The 24,082-nt window shown below is 38.4% G+C and overlaps 1 protein-coding gene across 1 annotated transcript; it reads left to right on the top strand.

Annotated features, from left to right (window-relative positions):
• Window positions 1–268: 268 nt before the first annotated feature.
• Window positions 269–14,861, top strand: NAPG (NSF attachment protein gamma). Its single transcript, XM_080578391.1, has 12 exons — window positions 269–444; window positions 2,085–2,152; window positions 3,283–3,367; window positions 3,963–3,980; window positions 4,554–4,584; window positions 6,062–6,171; window positions 6,286–6,352; window positions 7,026–7,096; window positions 8,270–8,348; window positions 9,095–9,174; window positions 10,654–10,783; window positions 11,954–14,861. The coding sequence occupies exons 1-12, from the start codon at window positions 389–391 to the stop codon at window positions 12,101–12,103; spliced, it is 945 nt and encodes a 314-aa protein (XP_080434517.1). The 5' UTR covers window positions 269–388; the 3' UTR covers window positions 12,104–14,861.
• Window positions 14,862–24,082: the final 9,221 nt, after the last annotated feature.

Raw genomic sequence — 24,082 nt, 5'->3', positions numbered from 1 at the left:
GGTCCTTTTCAGCCTTTTGCCTATGAGTTGCACATGTGGGAAACACACACCTGCCCTCATTTTTATTTTCTGAAAAGCTTCCAGTGGCCTTGGCTAGGTTGGGGCTGGGATCTCCAGCAGGCAACGCGCCCCCCCAGCTCCCTGCTGCTGGCACGAAGCGCACAGCACCTGCCCCGAGCCCCACAGCGCCGCCCTCCGGCGCCATTAACCGCCCCAACGGCCCTAACGGCCGCACACCCCGCCCCGGCGGCGCATGCGCGGTGTGGCGGCGGAGGAGGGTCCGTTCCCTCCCATCCTCTCCCGTCCCCTCCCCTCCCGTGGCGGCGCCGGGATCCCTGCGGCGGCCCGTAGCGGCAGCGCGGGGGTAGGCAGGCAGGCCGGCCGCGAGATGGCGGCGCAGAAGATAAACGAGGCCCTGGAGCACATCGCCAAAGCGGAGAAATAGTGAGCGGGCGGCGGGGGCGGCGGGGTGCCGAGGCGCCTGACGGCTCGGCTCGGCTTGGCTCGACCCGACCCGGCTCTTCTGGCTCGCGGGGGCACCGCGCCGCCTCCTGCCCGAGCCGGGCGCCGCGGAGCGCGCTGCTCGCCCCCGTGCCTCGGGGCTGCTGCCCGCTGGGCGGCTCGGCTCCTCTTCTTCAGCCCCGGGCCGCGGCCGAGGCGCCCAGGAGGTGTCTTGGGAGTTGTAGTTCTGCCGGCCACCGTGCTCGGAGCGGAGGCCCAGGGGGAGAACTACGTCTCCCATGATGCCCCTGGCGCAGCGGCTGGGAGGGGGTGGTCTCGCGGAGCGACGTGACCTGGGGGGGGTGGGTTGACATGGCGGCCGGGCACCCTTCTTCCCCCCCAGGGGCTGGTTGTGGCGAATAAAACTGTTTCACCCCGCCTGCATTCCTTGGCTTGGTTGTTTCCTGCCTGTTTTCTTTTAGATGGCCTCAAAGACCTGTGCTGACACGTAGCGTAAAGGACTTAACACCCTTGGTGTGGCAGTCTTTTATTTGTGTTTTAACACTGAATATAGCCGTTTTGCTCAATCTCACCGGCTGCTGTACAGATGTAGTAGAGCTGACTGTTCCAAAGATACTATAACATCATTAATAAATAAATAATGACAGGCAATCCCGAAATTGAGGATCAAAAGTCGTGTGATAGTGGAGAGACTGCCTCACAGTCCCCAAATCAAGGATCGAAAGTAGTGTGATAGCAGGGAGAGCACTTTGCAATAACAAATGTGTACCAGGTATTCTTTTCATAATACCTGATGAAAAATGCCTTTCAGTGGAGTTCATTTTAAGCATATCTTGGAAAGCATCGGACATAGAACACACTGAATTCATGAACTGTGTGCAGATTAAAGGCTCATGTATGTTAGCTAAATGAAATTGAGATTTTTTGTGATAAAAATAATACAAAATGAAAGCTTGCTTTGGATTTGTGTGCTGCGGTAATCCAAGTAAGATTACAAAACCAATACATGGTCTATATACAATGTTTTTTCCATGTTGAGCATGTATTGCATCTGAAGTGTCAGTCTACAACAGATGCTAAAATGAACTTTACAGGGTTTTTTTTTGTTGTTAATAAGGAAATCATAATATTGAGGTCAGCATTGCCTGATGACTCGCCTCACTTTGCTGTGTACAGTTTTTCCTCACATGTATATATGTGCAGCACCAATTAAGTGTCATGAGCTGTTGCAGACGTATTAATGACAAACCCGTGAGGCTTTGTGTTTGTGGTGGGAGGTAAATAATTTCATTTGTGTATGGAATGGCGAGTCTGACAGCTCTCTGGTTGACTTTCGTTGACTTTCTACTGCTGAGGAGCTGGGCTTGAGATGACTCTTTGGGGGTCAATTTAGAAGCACGTTAGGACAGGGCATGTAACTCAGGAGACCATTGCAATGCTTTATGCAATGCCAAACAATGTTGGCGTTTGTTTTTGCAGTTGTGATGCCACAGTGGTATTGGCACAAGGGTAGTCACTCCTTTTCAGAGGTTGTCTGAAGTTCTAAATATATATTAAATGCTGCAATGGTAAAATATAAAAATATTAGTAATTGTTAATAAGTCTTTCTTCTTGTATTTTAGTCTGAAAACTGGATTCTTAAAGTGGAAACCAGATTATGACAGTGCAGCTACCGAATATGGGAAGGCAGGTATGTGTGACCGTAAATATGGACACATACTTTCTAGTTTCAAAATACTTTTTAAGCTTAAACCCTGATAAAATTTTACATATTTTCGGTACATTACTGTATAAGTAAAACTGTTTTGAAGACTAAAGTAAGAAGAAGGAAAAATAAATATTCCTAGTAGCACTGTAAAATAAATTTCAAATTGTACTTGGAGGTCTAGACCTATTCCAAAATACTTTTTTTCTTCTCAAGCTTACAGCTTCTACCTTGGATATTATTATGTATCACAAAAATAAAGCTTTCCTCCTTCCACTTGTCCGCCCCCAAATCCTTCTTGACCTTCCCCAACAACAAATATTCTAGCTGTTCTTAAATCTTTGCTTTTTCATCATCTTTTGAAGTATGTCTTGACTAAGACTGTCTCAGTAAGGTAGTGACATTGACAGTTTTTTTTAGATACAGTAAGATCTCTTTCCTCCTTCTTTTCTGCAGCAAATGTCAAACCAAACATAAAATTCTTACTAGCTGATTTTTTTTCTTAAACCATTTTTTTTCTCTTTCTGAAAGTAGGCATTTCTACTTACTCATTTAAGCCTGAATTAAAATTTTTTAAAAAAAAAAGGAAGAGCAATTAAAGCTCTTACAAACTGAAATTTACTTGAAGTCCTGCTTCAATATCCTATCTATCTAATGGAGATACAAATACATGATTGTGCCCTGAAGTGGTTGTGTTGAGGAAGTTGTTACTGGTTTGTTTTGTTGATGATACACTTCTATCACTGCCCTACTGACTTTGTATAATCTGTACTGATTAAACCTATATATATATATATGCATTTCTATGGTTTTACAATTAAAATGCAGAGTGAGCGAGTTGCTAAATCTGTCTGACTGGATGATGTATAACATAGGGTACAGTGATGTTATGCAAGTGTTGTTAACAATAAATGTTTTCAATGATAACTAAGTGACTAATGAAGTAAGGAGGACTGTCATGGGATTTTTTTTATTATTTTTTTACAATTTAACAAGCCCCCCAATTTATCTAAAGAGTGTTTATATCTTTAGGTGGTTAAATACTTGAGCAGAAGTGATTAAATAAAAAGGTAAAAGGCAAACTGTAAATGAGAACTTTATTTAATTTCTTGCAGCTGTTGCTTTTAAGAATGCCAAGCAGTTTGACCAGGCAAGGGAAGCCTGTTTGCGAGAAGCTGAAGCACATGAAAACAATAAAGCGTATCCTTTCATTGTTTTTCTTTTTTCCAAGAAGCTGACTGTTTGCTACTTAGAATGGGGTAACGGGTGTTGGTAGAAAATGTTTTTAATATATTTGTTCATTTTGTCAATTTAAGAAGGTTCTCTTCTGGAAGACTGTAAGTGGGAAAACTAAAAAACTCTTTTGTTTAGAAAATCTATTTTGTTTCAATTACTATCTGGCATGATAAGGTGCCGACCAGTGCCTGAGATGCCTAGGTACTACTTCAGAAATTAATATATATAAGTATTTTTAAATTCCTACAAACAGATAGTAGGAATTAAATTGAACTGACATTATTACAATGCTCATGGTAGTATTTAGTAACCAGGAACATGTTTTTAAATAAATAAGATTTTTATAACTTTACATGTGTAATTATACTTTAGTATGTTGCATTTATGTTGTCCTTAGATGCATTTATTTTTGATACCTTGCCTACAAACTTAACAGGTTTTATTTGTGTTTATGGGAGACCTTGCTTTGAAACTAGCAGTTGTATAAGATTTCGTACACAATTTTTCTTCATTATAATTTTATGGATTTTGTCCTTGACTTTGACAATGTTACTTCCAGACTTTTCCATGCTGCCAAGTAAGTACAGGTGCACCAACTAATCTGAAACAAGTTTTCTGATTTACGGTACAAGCATTTTGATTTCACTGTAGTAAATAGCATGGTTCAAGTTATTTCACCATTTCAAAATCAGTTTAATGAAAGCACAGGCTAGGAAGGTCTGAAAGCCTGCAATGGCTATCTGAAGAAATAAGGATTTTCACAATCCACAGTAGCTTTTGATATCAAGTACTTTTTCTTACATTAAATTTTTTATAAGCTAGAAATTCTGCACTGTTGAGCTTACAATGAAATTTAATTAAAGAATGCTTCAAAGCAAGCAGGTAATGACAATTCAAATATTACTTGTGGGACAGATCATGAGAATAGATTTTTATTGGGGAGATCAGGAGGTGTGGTTGAAATACTTTATTTGTGGAAGATAATCTTGCACATGTATTGTCTCATTACATAACTTAAAATACTTGAAACATCTTCAAATTATTAAACATTAACAGTGAAGTGGTAGCTGATGCAGGTTGACGTTTGCTGCATACTTACAGCTTGCTGGAATACACCATATCTAACCAAATTGTAAATTTTTCTCTGCAGAGCTTATGAACAAGCTGGCATGATGCTAAAGGTACTTTCGTTTACTAGTTCTTATTAAAAAGTTCTCTTTTATAGTGAGTAGACAGTTTTATCTCACCCAGCCATTTTAAAGATATATGCAAGCAAATTGCATGTTACAGTGCTGTTCTTCTGTTGACTTACAGTCCCCACCAATACCCTCAAGTAGTTTAGGGAACCTGCATTTTTACTTGGAAACAGTTTTTTGGTTTCCTTTTGTAGAAAGAAAGGCGAGGGCCTCACGTCAAAGAGTGAATGAAGACTGGTGCTTCTGCTCTAAACTACCAGAAATTCTTGCCTTAAATGGGGAAGCAACTAATTGCTTCTTAGATGAGCAGTAGATTGAAGTAAGAGAAATAAAAGCTCATATTCTAGCGCTGTTACAGCTTCTTTACAGTTGACCAAATACTAATTTTATCAATGATATCGGTAAAAGGACAATCCTGAAAAGAGGGGTGGTAGAATCAGGTTATCTCACGGGGACCAGATCATGTGGATCTCTTTATTTTTGAAAGTAAAATGTAAGTGTCTGGTAGAATTTGGAAGCTGTAGAATGAGAAGGCAGTCTTGTTTTGCCTATTTGTTCCATTAGTACTTGTATTTTGGGGCAGTGGAATAGTGTTTTTGCTTGAAATATTTTATTTGTGAAAGAAAAAGGTTTCTACTTACTTGATATGGGTAATATATATGTCGTGTAATCCTTAAATGCATGTTTTCTAAATATATTAGTTTAGTTATCCATTATCTCAGCCATACTGCATGCATATGGTCTTTCAGTGAGTTTTGGGTGACACCTCCAAACTTCATGCGACAGGTTATAGGAAGCCTTGTAATCATGAGTATTCACTGCTGTAATCTGATTGCTTATGAGAATCCTGCTTGTGACCTTTTGTATGAGTGTGTATTAGTGAGTCAGTAGTTTTGTAGATTGCTGGGTGATATCATTTGGGCATCACTAAATCAGTGCATATTAAGTTTGGTGCTTAGAAGTGAATTTAGAGTTTGTATTCAACCTTCAAGAATGTAAAAACAAATTAGAATCATAGTCTGATGCTCAAATCCGATCTGATGGAAAGGTCAGTATTTGTGTGGACTGCAGCTTAGATGCTCTCTAGCTGCTTGTTGAATCAGATTTTAAAGAGGGAAAGATTAAATTCAAAGATGGAGAGTGAGAAAATTTAATTTGGATTGAAATCTGTAGAGGGAGTGAACTTGTTGGTCTGACTCTATATGGCTGAGAAGCCTGCCTGCTATATCCCCCTCTCTGTGGTTATTCAGTGAATTTATTGAATTCTGCTAAACTTGTTCTTCAAACTTACGTGGCAGTGCAGAAGGTGCATTTCTGTATTCCTGTGTGTTCCGGTACTTTTTTTTTTTTTATAAAGTGAAACCTCTAAATATATATTGTGTTACAGTTTGTTTTGCATTGTTTCATTTGCTTCATAAGCACAGCTCTTAACAGCAGTCTCCCTCTGACTGTTTCTTTGCAGGAGATGCAGAGACTCCCTGAAGCTGTTCAGCTAATTGAGAAAGCCAGTATGATGTACCTGGAGAATGGGACACCAGATACAGCAGCTATTGCACTGGAACGGGCTGGAAAGTAAGCTTGCGGTCTTGGTAGATAGAATACCTGTGGGGCACGGGTATCTCTTTGGTTGCCTCCCTGTCTTTTTGATGCTTTCATCTGAAGAGAAATTACTTATGTTTGTCACAGGTTAATAGAAAATGTGAGCCCAGAGAAGGCTGTACAACTCTATCAGCAAGCAGCATCAGTGTTTGAAGTAAGCTTTACTTTCTTTATTTTCACCAGCAAAGAACTTTCCAGTCCCAGAAAGTAAACTGACTTGGATGAATTGCTGTTTAGGATCATCTGTAAAGCTAAGAAAATGCCGAAGGGTGGCCTCTAAATTATTTTTCCCTCCTTTCACATCAGTGGCTGAGTAATGAAGCTGAAGGGTTTTTGTGCTGTAGAGAAGGAGATTATAAAAGTGAGGGGTCAGTTCTTTTCTCAGGTTGGGACTTGACGAAATCTGAGTCCTTTCATTTTCTGCCTCTTGTTGGTCAGTCCAGAGCATAGGGAATATAGCTTCTGTTGAGTCCTGGAATCTAAAGCAGTTTGAAATCCTTGAAGGCACAGAATGAAGAATTTGCTTAAAGCTCCACCCATCCCATAAGCCTTTTCATTACTGTCTTTGGCATATTTCTCTATAGGTGATTGTCGTATGTATGTCTGCAACTCTGTGTTGATGTTGCTTTGCTCTCTAGATACACACAGGAGCTGGCTGTGGGACTTGGTTACACCAGTACTCTTTGTGTTCCACTTGAGTTTGCGAACTGCTGTTATAGCAGAATAATTGTTTTTGGTTACAGACAACATACTTAGTTTAAGGTCTGTTAGTCTTAATCCTACACAAATGGAATATGAACATATGAGTTTTCTTTGGTCTTTTCTAGAATGAAGAACGTTTACGGCAAGCATTAGAAATGTTAGGGAAGGCTTCAAGACTTCTAGTCCGAGGACGCAGGTATAGCTTTATAACTATTTCTTCTTAAATGTAGTTGAATCTTTAACATGAATTTATTTGTTTTGGCTTGGTTTTTATTGTTGTTGTTGCTGGGTTTATATATACCATTACTTATGCTTCTTCTTTGAGATGCACTTCAAACTTAAACGCAGTTTCTGTGGGATGTAAGACTACCATGTTCATCCAGGAGTCATGTGTTCTGGGATAGGAGAATGTGAGCTGTAAGGCTTTGTTTTCTTTGTGTTTATTGAGCAGCTATAAAGGACCTACGTCAGTTTTCACTAGTTGCTAAACTGCTGGAAATTTTTTCTTCCAGCACTAATTTGTAGAAAGTATTTGGAAATCTTTTACCACTATCTAATACAAAACAGGGAAATTAAGTTATCAAACTGAGGAAAGAAATCTGTTGGCAGTGGTCTGACTGTGGACTTCTGAGAAGTGTGTCTTGGTTTCTCAATTGCAACTTATTTTAAGTGCTTATTACTGGCACCAGACTTGACCTGCAGTTCAGCTTAGACTTGCTTCACTGAAACATACAGTTTCTTTGTCTGCATCTGTGTTTCTGGCTACTTTCAAGAAGCTTTATTTTGTTGTTTAATTGTGGTCAGAAAAATAAATTTATAAAGCAGTGTCAAAATCTTTCTGTGAAAGAGCAAGTAAACGTAGCTGCAGAACATCTGAAACATAGTTGCTCTTCTCCTTTATAGTTAATGTACTATCATTCATTTGTAGAAGCTTAATATAGTAGTTAAATGGAGTATTCAAACTGGAAACCAGCTACTATGTTTTTTTCATTGTTTGTTGACATCAGATAGACTGATTGCTTACAGTAACTTCATGACATATAGAAATCTGTTAGAGGAAATTATGAGGCATTCATCTTGTATGATGTTGTGAAAAGTGAGGTTTTGTCTGAATACCAGGGGTGTTCTTGGCCTGCATGTATATGAAAGGTATTGTTGACTGTATATATTTTTATATATATATATATATATATGTTTACATACTCTTAATAAGATCTACTGCTGATTTTAGTTTTGTTGCTTTTTATTGAGGAAAGCTTTGCGTGTGCATTAGTTAAACAGCTCAAAATGAGCCTTGGGTTTATTATGCTTGTTTGCTGGTATTGATACTCATAACTGAATGGTGGGTTTGTTTGTTTGTTTGTTTTAGATTAGATGAGGCTGCATTGTCTCTTCAAAAGGAAAAAAGTATTTATAAGGAAATTGAAAATTATCCAACATGCTATAAGGTAAAAGTCTAAGTTACAATTTCTGGTAGTGTATTTCAAGTTTTTCTGGGGAACTAATGTAAGCTAATTGCTGAGTTCTGTCTGACAATATGTACCTCTTGACAGATATATCTTTCTTGTTAAATAATTAGAATGTGTGGTCGTTCATGCTTCCCCAGCCTCTGTATTTTTCACTACTGTAATGTTGAAGATAAGATGCTATTATCTGTGGGAGCTATCAAAAACACTGAACTATAGTGATTTATGAACAGGCCTTCAAATTGATATGGACAAGCCCAATTTTCTGTTTTAGAAGCTGAATTAATTGATTTTGAAACAGGAAGGGAGAGAAAGAGAATCATGGACATATTCTTACTGTATTTTTAATAGGATTGTCTTCTGGTCTGTGTTTAGCTTGATGTTATTCCTTCAGTATTCTTAGTAGAAATATTTAGTTTTGGTTCTAAATAAGAATTTGTGATAGTTTGTTTTGGGTTTGTAGTTGGCATGACCTGTATGACAAACCACAAAAAGAAAAACATTATCCAGTTCTGTGCAACAGTTCATTATAACATTAGAGGAGATAACCGATTTCATACCAGCTGATGATCTGGCTTACTACTTCATGACGTTCTTGTTCCAGTATATTAGAATCATTGAAGACTCTTAACAGTCTTTTCACACTAAATATTAGCAGTCCATTATCCTTCTCATATTTTACTGCTTTTTTCTAAAGAATAATCAGTTTCTTTTTTTTTTTTGTTTAGAAAACTATTGCTCAAGTCTTAGTTCATCTTCACAGAAATGATTATGTTGCTGCAGAAAGATGTGTGAGGGAAAGCTATAGGTAAGTCTGCTTCATATTTTGTAATCTTAAGCTGAATGTTTCATTAATGGTGATTTATTCTTATGAAAGAGCAAGGGAAACGCTGTCTGTCAATAAGTTTTAAACCTGCAAGTCTATTGACTTACAGTACAACAGCATTCTCTGTTAGATAGCCACCTATCAGGAATATGTTTTTGCTCTTAACAGATTCAGCAGTAATTACCATTGTGATACTTGTTGGTGAATATACAATAAAAAGTTAGTCATAAATAAATACTTATGTACAACAGGTGAAATGAGATTAAAATTAGATGGTTTTTTTTTTAATTTTTCCTTGTTAAAAGCTGAGCAGAATACTGTTACGACTGGAATTCTTGCCTTACTGATAGCCTTTGGCATGTCTCGTTTTCAAACAAAACAGAGATGGTTGCCTATTTGTAAATAAATGTTCAAGATTAAAAGTGGGGATTTCTGGATGTCCCTAACTGATTTTTTTTTTTTTCAGAATCTTTTTGCCATGTCATGTGTTGAGGCCCTTAAAAAAGTTGAAATTGTAACTTTTCATTTTGTTAGTTTGAGGATGGAAATGTTGAATGCAGTCTCAAAATGCTCAGTAGCAGCATCCATGTACAATCAATAAAACTGTCTGGTATGGTGATTAGATTGAGGGAAAGATTCATCTAAAGGTTTTTGTTGAAGAAAGTTTTGTAGCATGTGAGTTACTATGTTTCTGGTTGTCCTGATACAGAATATCTTGCTCTTGTCATATATTATTAGAAGAAGAAAAGCAAGATTTCTCCTTTTCACAGTTTTTTAATAGTTGATTGAACTGAAAGACAAATTAGAGAGCAGGAACTAGTCCAGTTCCACAATGAAATGGAGCAAGTATTCTTTATATGCCCAGGAGAAAATTTTGATGTCAAAATCTGGATTAGTATTTTACCGTAGACCTCGGAGGCTTTCTTGCAGCTCTCCATTTCAGCTTTTATCTGGACTTCAGTAACAAAATACTGAAACGATGTGTTTTTACTTAACTGTATGTTTTAAGTGAAATGACGTGAACATATATGTAAGTTGAATAGTTACTCTATGTTTAGAAATAAGCTGTTAAGATCCATCTTTAAACATCTTGGTCATATTTTCTATGTCTTCAATTTGTATGTTATGTAGAAACTCATTACAATTTTTTTTCTGTATTTAAAATGGAAGAAGGGTTTATTGACTAGTCAGGAAAAATCAAAAAATTCTAATCTATTTTTCACTTGGCTGTGATTGCGGTCTAATTCTCAGCAAACTAACACTGCTGAAAGTTGAAGTTTATGGATATGATCCATGTACCTGGAGATATCAGTGTTAGACAGTTTGATGGAGTAAGTAGTCCATCAGATTCTCATCAGCTGCCTGCTCTTCTGCTTATTAATTAGCAGCATTTAAAGATAGGATAGCTGAGCATCAAGTAGATTGCTGAAATGTCCTAAATGAACTCTTAATTTCCTCCAGTATACCAGGATTTAATGGAAGTGAAGACTGTGCAGCACTAGAGCAGCTTTTAGAAGGGTATGACCAGCAAGATCAGGATCAAGTTTCAGAAGTCTGTAACTTGCCACTCTTCAAATATATGGACAATGATGTAAGTGGGTAGTTCTTATGATTTTTTTTAATAATCATTTTTGTTTGTTCAGTTTGAGGGAGATTTTCCTCTAATAGAGGAAAATAAGGAAAGTAGGGTCCATACATTTATTGCGACTTGCTCTTTCATCCTGCCTTGTGCCTGCAAAATTTTTTTTCTTTTTTTGACTTTGCTGCCTGCCCCTGTAAAGTCCCACACTGTTGTTCTGTGCTGATGGTGGGAAGGCTTAGATGAAAGAGCAATTTGTTATCAATATGCTGAGTCTGTTTAAAGAGTTGTCCAAAATACAGTTCCCTTTTGCTTCATTAGTTATGGGGCCAGTACACTTTGTTGCTAGTGGTTTATCTCAGAAATACCATGTTGCTGCCTGCATAAACATTACAGAATGAGTGTGATGTCTAGAGGATGTTGGATGCTTTTTTTCGGCACTTATTCTCTAGCAAATCGCTAATTTGTGAAAGATATATTTTTTTTTCATTTTAAGAAAGTAGTCCATATTGTGTTTTTTTCTTTGAAATTGTAATTTGTAGGCAGAAGGTATAAGGATAGGAAAGCCATAACATGCCGAACTTTGTAACAGTATCGACTAAAATTACTCTATTACCATGCTGAATAGTAGAAACCAAGGTACTGATTATACTGAAAAATGCTTGCGAGACTTAAATGAGCTATAACTAGATAATGTGTGCAGAGGTGCACACTGAAAATGTTTGTGGTGGTTTTTTTTTTTTTTCCTCCTGAAAAGCTTGAACAGCTGAAGCTGTAGAATCCAAGGCCAGCTAGGATGGGGCTTTGAGCAACCTTGTGTAGCGGAAGGTGTCCCTGCCCATGGCCTATGGCAGGGAGGTTGGAACTAGATGATCTTAAGGTCCCTTCCAACCCAAACCATTCTATGATAATTATGTAATCATTTGGCAAAATTATTGTATAATACACAGTATTGATACAGATCTTGTTTCTCATTTCTCAATGCATTGGAGATGGAAAAATGAACCAACATTACACTTATTCTAAGTTGTATAAAGCGTAGTCTGAAAGCAGCATCAGTCTGTTTTCTGTACCGAATGTGACTTCTTCGTTAATTGTGAACTTCAATCAGTTCTGTGCGGTGTAATTCAACAAGACTATTTTGTGATAGTAAAGAAAGTAAACTTATCTTTTTCTTATCAGTATGCCAAGCTTGGTCTTACCTTGGTGGTCCCAGGAGGTGGGATCAAGAAGAAATCTCCAAACACTGCACAAGACAAAACAAGAGGACCAGCCACGGTGGGCTCTCATGCCGATGAGGAAGAGGATGAATATTCTGGTGGACTTTGCTAGCTGCAGATATATGTTGTCTTAAATATCTAACTTGTTTGTGATGTTGAGCATATCCAAAGGTACCAGATTTACCAGAGCTTCATTGCAATTGTGATATGGGAATGCTAATATTAGCTTGGCAGCTTTTGGGTACAAAAAAAAAGGCGAAAGAGCATGATTGTACCTTTCATCTTGAAACACCTTTGGATTTCATTTTTTACCTGGTAGGAGCTTCTTCAGGGTACTGCCTGCCGTTTATGGGAAAAAATTCGAGAGAAGTTTTTACTAAAAGCACAGTTTAAAAAGAAACCAAAACTCTGAAGAGAAGCACTGGGGTTAGGGAGAGTGGCACAAAATTCCAAATGCTGGATTTCAATACCTGACACTTTTTTGTCCCCAATAATATGTTTGTGATTGTTTTCTGAGTTAAATGTAAGGTTGTTGAATGAACATCATCTGGATGTTCATCTCCTGTTTAACGTTATTTAAGGAAGACCGTGGCACAGAGGGATTTTCCACTAGTATAATCACTAGGGGGAACATTCAGTTTATTTTAACGTTTTTACCTCACTGTGGAATATTACTTTAGTATCTTATTCTTTGCAAGGAGTATCCATGTGGTTGTAGAAAACACTAAGACAGCTACTGTGGAGGAGTTTTGCAAGGTTATGGGCGCAGATATGCACATCTTTCATCTTATATTGACCTGAAGTCTTTCGAAATAAGTGAGTGCATAGTGTTTGTAATGCACACCTTGGGGAATGGAAGGAGTGGACAACCTTTCTAGCACTGTTTCTGAACATAATGAAAAACAAAAATGAAGGTAAATTTTAATGTGTGTTAAATATAAAGCTCAGGAGACAGTATTTAGCAAAATTTAGGTGGAATGTTTCAGTGGTATGATTGAGCTTAGGAGTGTTTCAGATGTTCACTTCCTAATCAATACTCTAGTTTGCAAAGATGTTTCATTCTTTCATATTTTCAAAGCATAGAACAGCTACCTTTTACAAGTGGCATTTTTCAAACTAGCTCAAACCCAAAATAACCAAATTTTAAAGCATCTTCTCCACTTCTATTTGATTACAACTTGTCATGTCTTTCACAAGCTTCTTTAGTGTCTAAATTAATTTGACCATTGTATGCTTAAAAGTTGACAACCCCAGAAGACGGATCTGTGGTCCGTTTTTTCAGGAGAACCTAATCAAGGTCTGCACTAAGGTGATGTCCAAAGTTCAATAAACAGTAGATCAAAAGCATAGTGCTAAGTGTCAGTACAGTTTCTGCCACATCAAGGAACTGGATGGCTTCAAAAATACTAAGTGTGTCAGATGTAACTGTGATGAAGGTAGACTTTGAGGGCTAATATTCACTTTGCTTGGGTTGGATAGCATTGAGTAGCATAGCAATGGGTGCACAAGCTACACCATGATTGTAGGCAGAACTGCTGTAAAAGTCACGTTATTCAATTTAATGGATGTTCAGAAAAAGCTTTTTCTTGGTATTATGTTTGGTACTAGCTTGGATTTCAAAGCTGTTTGAGAGCTTTTTAAAGCTGTTTAAACCTGTTGTTCTGTAGTGTCTGATAGATTATTTCCCTCTGTTATTAAGGATGTATATAAAAGTTTTTGTACTTCTAAAAAATAGCCTAAATGAAATTTTAGGAAGTGAGTTGCTTTTCTCTCAGAATGATTACTAATATACATGAAAGATGTTTTTTTGAAGACTTTCCTATAACTCTTCTTTCTTCACCACTGAGGAAACTGAAGTGAAGCGTTCCACCTTCTGCCTTCTGGATTTGTTCATGAAGGTCACCATGCACTTTTTTATGGGGAGTTTTTATTACTTTTTTTTTAAAGCACATTTAGAAGCACTGGGAACACTAAGTGATTTTCCCTGCTTTTCCCTGCTGCTTCCATTTCTGAAATTACTTTTGGTGAATGGTACCAAGGAGTTTACTACTTTGTGTGTGCAAACAGTAACATGTATCTGAGAAGACAAGCAAGCAGGTCTGTCTGCAGGAAAGAACTTGATGAAATTTATACATCAGAATGCTTTTCGTGTTAGAAAAGAATATGCAAGATTGTGTCTTACCCACTCCCTCAGTTTTTTTTTTCTTTTTAGCTTGTGCTAAGTACGGAAAACCTGGGACAAAAGTAACTTATACTAAACGTGTTAAGCTGCCATTGAATTTAAAGGGGTTTCTCTGAATCTTAGGAACAGAATCTTAATCTTTGATTGCAATGTTGCTGCAAAGACCAAATCTGCAGAAATGGAAGTGTCTGAAAATAAGATGGTCTATTTTATATAACTTATTCTCCTATTTTAGGCAATGAAAGTGTGATAGGAATATTATCTGCCTTTTAGTAAATGTTTAACTATAAAAGATGCTGTCTGTATGTTATGTATAAGTGTTTGTTTCTATCTTTCAAAGCAATTTGCACACTTCTGTAAATATCATTTAAGTGATTTAAAGTGAAAAATACACCATTTTCAGCAAGGAAGTTTCCAAAACTAATGGTGGCTGTAAGAAAAATAAAATAAAATTTGCATGAAGACTGAGCAATGATCAGTGTAATGTATATGAAATTAGATGATTTCTAAATTATCTGTAATTTATGGCTGAGTATGCCCAAGTGCAGTGTGAAATCTGTGCTTTATTTGTTCCTTTCCCAAATCTGTAATGTATTAGATTATGAAGTGTGTTTGTAACAGCTCTACAGATGCTCCCTCTGAGAAGAGGCTGTGTTTCACCAACATGAAAAATAAAACTTGAAACTAACATATTTGTGCTAGCTTTCCCTGTTGTTGATCAGGTCCTGTTTAGCATTGCCATTTGAGAATGAATGTTGTTTTTTGTAATCTCAAACAGATTTCATGTGACCATTTGTCTGTGATCCTTGTTGCCAGGCATTGCGGGTATATTATGCGATCAAGGACCTAAGTCTAGGAACTTCCTGGCTCAGTTTTGGGCATTGCAAGTCAGTGGTGTCCAGTCTTTGCAGCTTGTTCATTGGGCATTTCCTTAATTTCCTTACAGTCCATTTAATTTTATCCTGTGTTTTTTGTTTTTCTAACTGACCTTTCGGTACCTCTCCGCTGGCTTTCATTGTCAAGGAAGTGACATTTATTAGGCAATTCTGTCCAGTCAGAATAAAAAGTATGTATGCTTTGCCTCTGTGATAATATGTAGCATCTTGGTTGATGTCACTTCACTTCCTAATGGCTTGTATTTAGAAAACAACATTGTCATACTGGGCAATTGTCAGACTGGAATTTGTCATCTTTTAACAAAGAGAGAGAGGGAAATAATTCTCCAAGTTCTCAGTCTTTAATTTTAGCTAGGCATAGTAATGGTTTAGCAAAATGGTTGTCTTTCTAGTGATGGGGGAGGACATGGAGATCATTAAATCGTAAGAGATAAAGCGCTTGTCTCCACATTTGGGCTGCTTAAATATATAGAAAACTCTTGAAGTCTTCAGGAAGAATACACCAACGTGCTCCAAGATTTACCTGAATATGCCGAAATCCAGAAAGGATTGGGAATATTGATGGGAGCAGAACAGACACGAAAAAAGTCCCTGAGTCAAACCGTGCTCAAGTATTGATACTGACTGTAACCGAGGTCTCGTGTGTGCCTCTGGACTCTGCTAGAGGCTGAAAGAGGTGCCTGGACCAAAATGAAAGGGTCAATTAAATGTGGAGGATATTCTGGCCATAAGAACTTGAACGTTAATTTCCAGCAAATACAACTGTTTTGGAATGGTTTAGGAAGAACACATACAAGTGACATAATGGCTACTTAAGTCATAGATTTTTGCTGGTTTAAAACCAAACCTGGAAGTGGTGTGGTAAATGGGAAAGTTAGTTTTGGAATGATTCATTCTTTACCTGTGTCATTTTACTTGTATGTTGAAGTGTCACTGGATGTTTAAGCAATTCTATAGATAAGTGGAGTTTTTTTCTTCCAAAGTGTAGTTTGTAATTCTGGTACAGAAAGCTTTTTTTTTTTTTGGGGGGGGGGCGGGGGAACACGGACTGGGGAGGGGAGAGAAGTTTAAAAAAAACACCATGGAGTGCTACTTTTATTTGTATTTGAATGGAAACAGATTCTGTTAAAATACATAAAAATACATTTCTGTATGTGCTGAATGTATACAGAAATAGAGTGGGGGCATATGAGGTATTATCAATGTGTGTTAAAACTGCTGTGTTCATTAGAGTTTCTTAATCACATCATATGGGTCAGATTTTCAAAGCAGTTTTGGTTCATAAGAATGCAAGCTTGGCATTCTTCATTTGGATCCAGTGGGGAGTTCAGAAAACAATCAAGTGTGTTGGAGTTTACCATTACATTGATGAGAGCTGGGCTTTTTAAATAGCATTGTTTTTTCAGGAACATGGAGATGCCTACCTGAGGGTGGTCGCACACTGGAACAGGCTCCCCAGGGACGTAGTCATGGCACCAAGCCTGTCAGGGTTTAAGAAGCATTCGGACTGTGCTCTTAGTCACATGGTCTGAATTTTTGGGTAGCCCTGTGTGGTGCCAGGACTTGGACTCAATGATCCTTGTGGGTCTCTTCCAACTCGGGATGTTCTGTGTTTCTATGCATTTGAGTACCTGAAGAACTCTGACTGTGTCCTTCCATACTAAAGAAAACCACAATGAATCTCTTTCATTTGATTTGCCTTTTTTTTTTTTTCCCTTTATATCTGCTGTTAGTACCTTTTTAAGGTAAATCCTGGGCAACTACTACTGGCTTTCACAGAATTAGAAATAACTTGGTACTCAAACCAGGACGTAAATTGTTGACGTACTTCCTTGCTGTAAAATTAATTCAAAGAGTTGCGATTAGGTTGACAATGAAGACCTTGTTGGTATTGCACATAAATGCTATTTAGATGCCTTAAATATATTTAGTTTGCAACTGTAATTTTAATAGTTGCTTTAAAGTGTGTAATTAAAAATATATATATATATCAGTGTATGTTTGTACAGAGAACAAAGCTAACTTTGGCAAGTGACTTTTTTCTAGCTTTTTAAAACTTTCTAGGTAGGTGCTTTTTCTGTAACTAATTGTATGACAAATGCTGTTCTTTTTCTTCTTTTTTTTTTTTTCCTTCTTATTTTAAAGCAAATCTGACACTGCTTTTAAACAAGAGAAGAAAATACTCAAAGCTGTCAGTTAACAAAATGTCTTGGAGGCATTCCACTATAGGTCGGCTAAAACATGGTTTGAGTTTCAGTTGTCAAAATGCGATTCTCACCTCTTAGAAGACCACATTTGCAAATTTTTTTTTTCTTTGAATGCCTGAATTGTTCCTAAGGAATAAAAGGGTGGTGTCCAATAGTCTCACATGCTGCTGTTCTTCATCTGTATCTTATTTATGTGTCTAGTTGGACTTTATTTAAAGCATTCTGCTTATTGAAAACAACATTTCTTTTGGTCTGCATTTGGCAACAGAAACAAAGCTGTGTTTGGTTATCACAGAGGTCTTGAAGTTTGGTAAAAAGACTGAGCAATTAAGCAGAGGTTAATGGCTCCATTATACTACTTTGGCAAATTCAGTGCCTTGTTGGGTCTTCTTTAGAATGGTCTTTTTTTTTTCTTTTTTCTATTTACTATAGTAGCAATGTATTTAGATTAGTGTCAATGAAGTCTGTGCATCTTAGTCTGCATTAGTGTTTGAGCTATTGTTAGCTCTGTGCAGGAAATAAATAGTGGAGGGAAAGAGAGACAGTTCCTATCAGTGGTGTGTCAGTTAACGTTAGCTACATCGGAGTACTCATAAATAATCCATGTAAGCTGGATGCTTGAGTGTCTGTGACAAAAAAAGAAAAAATATTCTGTGTAGGTAAACTACAATGGTGTTTTTGAAAAATGGGAATTTGTTGATGGGATTCCTTTGCAACAGCAGTTATTGCAAAGTGGCAGACCCTGAAATCTGGAAGAGTAAGTGACCATTAGCACTGTAGCAAGTGGGTAAGGCATATATTTTTTCACAAATCTGACTGTTGTGGTATGTTCTTGTGAAGAATGGGTAGTACTGCATCGATGCAATGTGAAGACGTGTTTCTTGTACAACTGAACAAAGAAGGTAGCACGTTGCTACCAGAACTGTGGGGTTAAACTGAAAATTGTATGGGAAAATGTCTTCCCAAGCCCTTTCTAATATGGAATGACAACAAAGCACGGATCTTCACACAGTTTAACGATGTGGGCTCTGTAACCCTTAGGAGACTTCATCATTACTGACAAATCACCTTTTCTACTGCATTTAAGTCAAAGCTGCTGGAATACTTGAAGGCTGAAAAATCTCTGGCACTGAAGTTCTCCAGTGTGATGTGAATCATCCCTTGGGTGCTGTGAATAAGGAGCTGTAAAGATAGTAAGAACTAACCCTTTCTTGGGGAGAGGGGAAAAAAATCAAAACAAAACAAAAAAACCATGAAAACCACAAAAAACACCTTTTTTAATCATTGAATTTTATAGCGAGTAGAAGAGTTTCCTGAAGGTAGGAAATAAAAGAAGGAAGCATGCTCTGACCCCCTCAAAAAAAGCCAACTAGTGCCGGTAACAAAATTGGAGCAAGTAGATAATACTTCCCAGAGCAGAAGGGAACCACATAGGATCTGCGGTTATTTTAGTTATGTAGGAGTCTGAGTAGGAATATCAAGCTGTAAGCTAATGGTCTTCAGAGGCCAGCATCCCCAGGCGTTGGGCTCATTTTTCCTGTCTCTGTCACCCAGTACCTGTCAGAGACCCCCCTAAAAGCAGCCAGGTCTTTGTTTCAGAGGTCTTGATTTGCAGTGGTGCTGTGGTGTGGCTGCCAGCTTGGGACAGCAGTGAGAAGCAGGTGTAAGTCTGCACAGACATTGGAAGAAAAAATGGCTGTTGGTGGCTCATCTGCTGAGACTAATGAGGATAGCAGTAATGAGCAAAGCTGGGCTCTCATACACACGCTGCTGGGATACTGATGGGTGCAGTGTGGTGTTGCAACCCGTTAGGGATACTCAAAGAAACGTTTGGATACTGGGGTGAAAAAAGTAGATCCTAGCATCTGCAAAGTATAAATAGGTTATCATGACTTCCCTTGAGTTTTTTGGATATGTATTTATGCACTTGTATTTTGCTTTATTGCTAAAGTAGGCATAACCCGGAATGGGTTAATTTTACCCAAAACGTTGTTACTTTATTAGCGCTAGATGGTGCTGCAGAGTAGGCAAAGTTTTCTTTTGCAGCTAGAAATCGTCTAGGATAGCTTTAACATTAAAATACTCTCGGGTGGAGTATTGATTTGGTTACAAACCACCGCCACACACTGCTGCTTCTCATCACTTGCAACGCCTGCCTGGACGTCTGAGGCTGCACAGTTGGTGCCACGCTTCTCAGCCCTCAGGCTGGGGGTAAAAATCCTTCATGATAGCATGGCTGTGTTTGTTGCTGATGTACACGGGACAAGCACCACGTACAGCCTTCCTCTGGTGCTGCTTTTGCCTCCTTGAAGCTTAGATAAATGCATTTATTTTTACCTGTGATTTATCCCACGATAAACGGGCCCTTCAAGAGGTTCAAATGACAGGTGCGATGGATGTGCCCTTTCTCTCCCTTTCTCTGAGCACAGCTCTGAGAAATCAGGTCACGGAGAGCAGGTGGGAGAAGAGTACATAAAACAGGAGCCACTGTGTGTTATGACTTGTTAATGGAGATTTTAAGCTCTCCTTGCAGCTGCAAATTTATACAAAGTGCGGGACAGCAAGCAACAAGTTGGGGTGAGACAAGCTGAATGCAAATGGGCAAAGTGAAGGAAGTCGGTCATAATGCAGCAGCACATGGGCTGACAGGAGAGAGGGATCCTGCTGTAATCTGCCAAGAGGACTAAGTTTCAAAAAAATGCCACTTTCTGATTTATTTGCAGGGGTGGGGAGGAAGGGATAGGACTGGTGTGGCTGCTCCGTTCACCCTGGGAAGAAGTTCTGCTGCCATGTGTGGTGTGAGGCACATGGAAACAGACACATTCTGGGATTTGTGTCCCTTTCCTGTCGCTCACTGACTGCAATTCAGGAATTAAAGGTAAAAACCTTATAGATGGAGACAGGGATGTTTTTATTTTATTTTATTTTATTTTGTATGTGCAGCTGACAGCTTTCTAGCCAGTGCTTTCTCTGCTGCACTGCTCAACAACTGTCCTGCAGTAATTGTGTTAGTAATAATATAGCAGAGAATTCATGAAGTGTAAAGACCTATGGTACCCCGTGTGTCTTACTGGTGCCAAATGTTTTATATAACTGACCACCAGCCAGTAATTTTCTGGCACCCGTCTTGTGTAAATGTATGAGTTTCCAAGCTGAATAGCTGGAGGAAGAATGAGGAGCCGCTCAGCTGTGCTGGAGCCCTGAGCACAGGCTGGTGTGTAAGGAGCGAGTAGTTAGAAATGGGTAAGGCAGCTGTGTAGCAACGAGTCCAAGCAAGGTATTTTCAAGCTTTGATAACAGACATGCAGAAATACTGGTATAGTTAAAACTTCACCTTTAAGTGTGATATTCTTCTGGTACTTCAGCAGTCATAATGTTTATCCCTTCAAACTTACCAGATCTTGCGTCTTGTGGGAATTCCTGAGAACTGCTTGTCTTTGAAACACCAGCGGAGAGTTCCCCACTTTGAAATACTTCAGACTATTCCTGATGTAAGACACGAGTTTGGTGGCAAGCCCTGCTATTAAAGAAACCTGGAAAGGAAAAGAAAGCACATTTTTTTTCTGTTGATTCAGACAGAAGTGTTTGTATGTAGAAGGCTTAGATCTCCTTAGACCTTAACATTCTCCAATATAGCCATTAGGGTTTCTTTTCCCTCTCTGATCATGCATGTTAGTATGCGATCTGAAATTCAGATAGCTGTTTTTCTGTATCTGTTATTCTGCAGCAAGTAGGAAGCAAAAAAGTTCTCGTGGTTGAGATAGTGGCAGGAGGCAACTCAAGAAGGAGTGTGTGCACGTGGCCACGCATGCTGGTCACTTGTTCGTGTTTGGGTATGTTAACATAGAACTACCTGTGATCCTTTGAGGGATAGGCTGCCAAATGGCTCCATGTTTGTGTGATTTTGCCACCCATTTTTGCCTGGAGATGCTGTGATGATGTTGGACCAGGTGCGAATGCCTCATGTTTAGTGCAGCCAAACAAAACCGGCTATTAATGACGTGCAGCCAAGCTAGTAAATGCATGCAGTAGCCTGAATGTATACGCATGTTATCTACATATCTCCACCTCTGTTTATGGCATGATATTTTTTTTATATTAAATGATCATGGATATCTAAGAGGAAACTAGCATTTTTGAAGTAGTGTTTACTCACAAGACTGGAGACCGAAGTGCAGTAGTGATACAACTTGATGCTTCATAAGTTGGGGTATGCGTTAATTACTTCAACCCTGTCAAAAAGGTATTTCTGCTTCCAGGATAAATTTGTATACTACTTCCACATGAGAGAGGTGCGGAGAACCATCTGTGATCATTCTACTGAACTTAAAACAGCTAGTTTGTTGTAAATTGGAGAGGAAAGAAGAATTCAGAATATATATATATGTGTGTGTGTATATATATATATTCAGGGCATTTCAGGACTAGTTTAAAAACAAATGAAAAATAACTAAAGGAACTTAGATTTGTAAAGAAGGCACACTGTTTGCATGATTCTTTTTCCTTCTTTTTTGCACCCTTTTTCCACTTCCTCAATTATAATATGTTGCTCACAGCTTTTTGTATTACCTTTTTGGACGTCCAATAAAGCAGAATATAATAGTTTCTTAACTGGTTCATCAACCATCAGGAGAAAAGCCTGTGCCTATTGAGTTTTCCTTATAGCAGATTACATCATGAATAATTCTGACTATTGTATGTAGTCTTGTATTGCTATAACAAAAATACTATTTGCTTTTACACACAGCTATTGCAGTTACTACAACTCTGATCTTTATGTTCTGATAATCATCTGATAATCTGATAATCTCTGATAGAAGAATGGGAAATGTTAATTAATAGATTCAATATGACTGAAGCATAGAAAGAGACAAGGAGGCAGTGTGTGATCCGGAAAGGAGTGGACACGGAAAGAAGACACCAAGAAGGTTTCCATCCCAGTGCTAAGAGTACTCTTTCTCTCTTATGATTTCCTGACCGTAAGTATGAAGAAAAGCAAAGGAACAACTGGAGCCATAATGTGCAGTTTGACAAATAAGAGAGTTGCTGGAGGGAACCATAATGTGAATTGCACATTTGATGTCTTGGGTAAATCACGTAAGTTGCAGTTTTTGTTAGAAATTTAAAGGCATTTTGAGTGTCACTGACAATTCTGCTGCAACGCATTAGGGAAAAGTACTTCTTTATGGTGTCCCTTCAGTTACTGTCAAATTTATCCTACTTTGATCTGATATGTTTCTTCATACAGCATGAAGTGGATTATCCAGATGTACAGCAAACCAATGGAGAATGTAACAGTGGATGATTCTGTATGCTGTCTGCTTGTTGTTTCCCTTCTCCATTCTACAGGTGCATGCATTTTGCCTTTGTTGCAGCAGCAGGGGTATTGTTTGAAGCCTCTGATGTTTTCCATTTTTTTCAGTTACCTTGAGGGGAAACTAAGCCATTGCTTTGGTGGGATATTCCAGTAAAACTTCACCCTTTTGAGTATTTTTTTCTTGTTTTTTTGGCTTAGTTTATGCTCATTGGAGAAAAACAAGTAATAAAATGAATACACTGTTATAGAGCTGGAGCTGACAGAAGGCTACTGGTCTCTGTCAGCCCTCCAGGATGTGCTGCATTCTGGTGACAACCAGACTGGCATTTTGTTACTGTTTTTGTTTTTTGTCCTTGACAAAATACAAATAGTGGGTGAATGAGATATATAATCATTAGATTTAGACCACGTCCATCTTGGAAGCTGTGGTAGATTAAATGAAGGTTTGAACTTAAAATATACAAACTGCTCTGCAGTAACTTTCCACTCTGAGGCAGACTTTTAAGGGCTGTCATATCTCATTGAACTCTTTTTCTCTGACTGAGGAATTCATAATCCTTTGAATTAACTGTGATATGGTTCACTAACATAGCACGTGCCATAAGTATAGCATTTTGAGACGGCTGGGTTAAATGTGAATTAATTGCTTAAAATATGAATGTTACATTTCTTGCTAGTCTTCTAAGTTATTTCAGTGTAGTTATTTGTGCCATTGGCTTTCTTCCCAATTTTCCTAAACATCATGTCTAAGTAGTATTTAAAGATGATGATGTTCCTGATATCTAAGTAAATTGTTGAAAATCCCTGGCAGCCGCTTACTCCTCAGATGAAGATTTCAGTTACTCGAAGGCAACTGGGGTGTATTTTTTTTGTTCAGCCCATCAGTTTCTAAATTGCATTCACTCCTATGCTTCATTTTGTTTTAGGGATGCCACATCACATATCAGCTCTTTGAGCCAGTGTGATACTTCATGTCTCTCAAAGCCTTCCAAACTTTCTTGGATGAACCACTGGCAGCCTGTGGGCCTTTGGCAAACTCTCACAACCAGGCTGTGATCAAGTTCTTCCCAGCAGAAGCCTAGGATGATACATATTTGATTATGATCTTATTTCTGCTCATTGAGCTCTTTCGTACAAAGGTTTGGTGGCAGGAAGGAGAGGTTGGCTGAAGGGTCTGGAAGCTGCACGTCCCAACTGTGCTGAGGTTAGAAGTATCAAAGGCTGGGACTTTTTTTCACCGTCAGGAGTGGATGAAATTCTGTGGTAGTGTGTGTACAGATCTGCCCACACCCATGACTGCACATATCTCAAAAAATCACTTTTCAAAAAAGGACAGAGAATAGCTAATATAAGGAAAACTGCAATTTTGTATTTTATCAACGATGCAATTTTTGCATTTTGTAATTATGGACATGCCTATAGCCAAATTAATGTTGAGATCACAGAGCTGGGAGCAAATCCTGAAGTCTGGTTCTGGATCTCGGTCAGG

This window comes from Anser brachyrhynchus (assembly GCF_964034855.1).
Source record: "Anser brachyrhynchus genome assembly, chromosome: 2".
Taxonomy (NCBI): Eukaryota; Metazoa; Chordata; class Aves; order Anseriformes; family Anatidae; genus Anser; species Anser brachyrhynchus.
The sequence above is the reverse complement of the archived record's forward strand: the minus strand, read 5'-3'. Positions and strand labels throughout refer to the sequence as shown.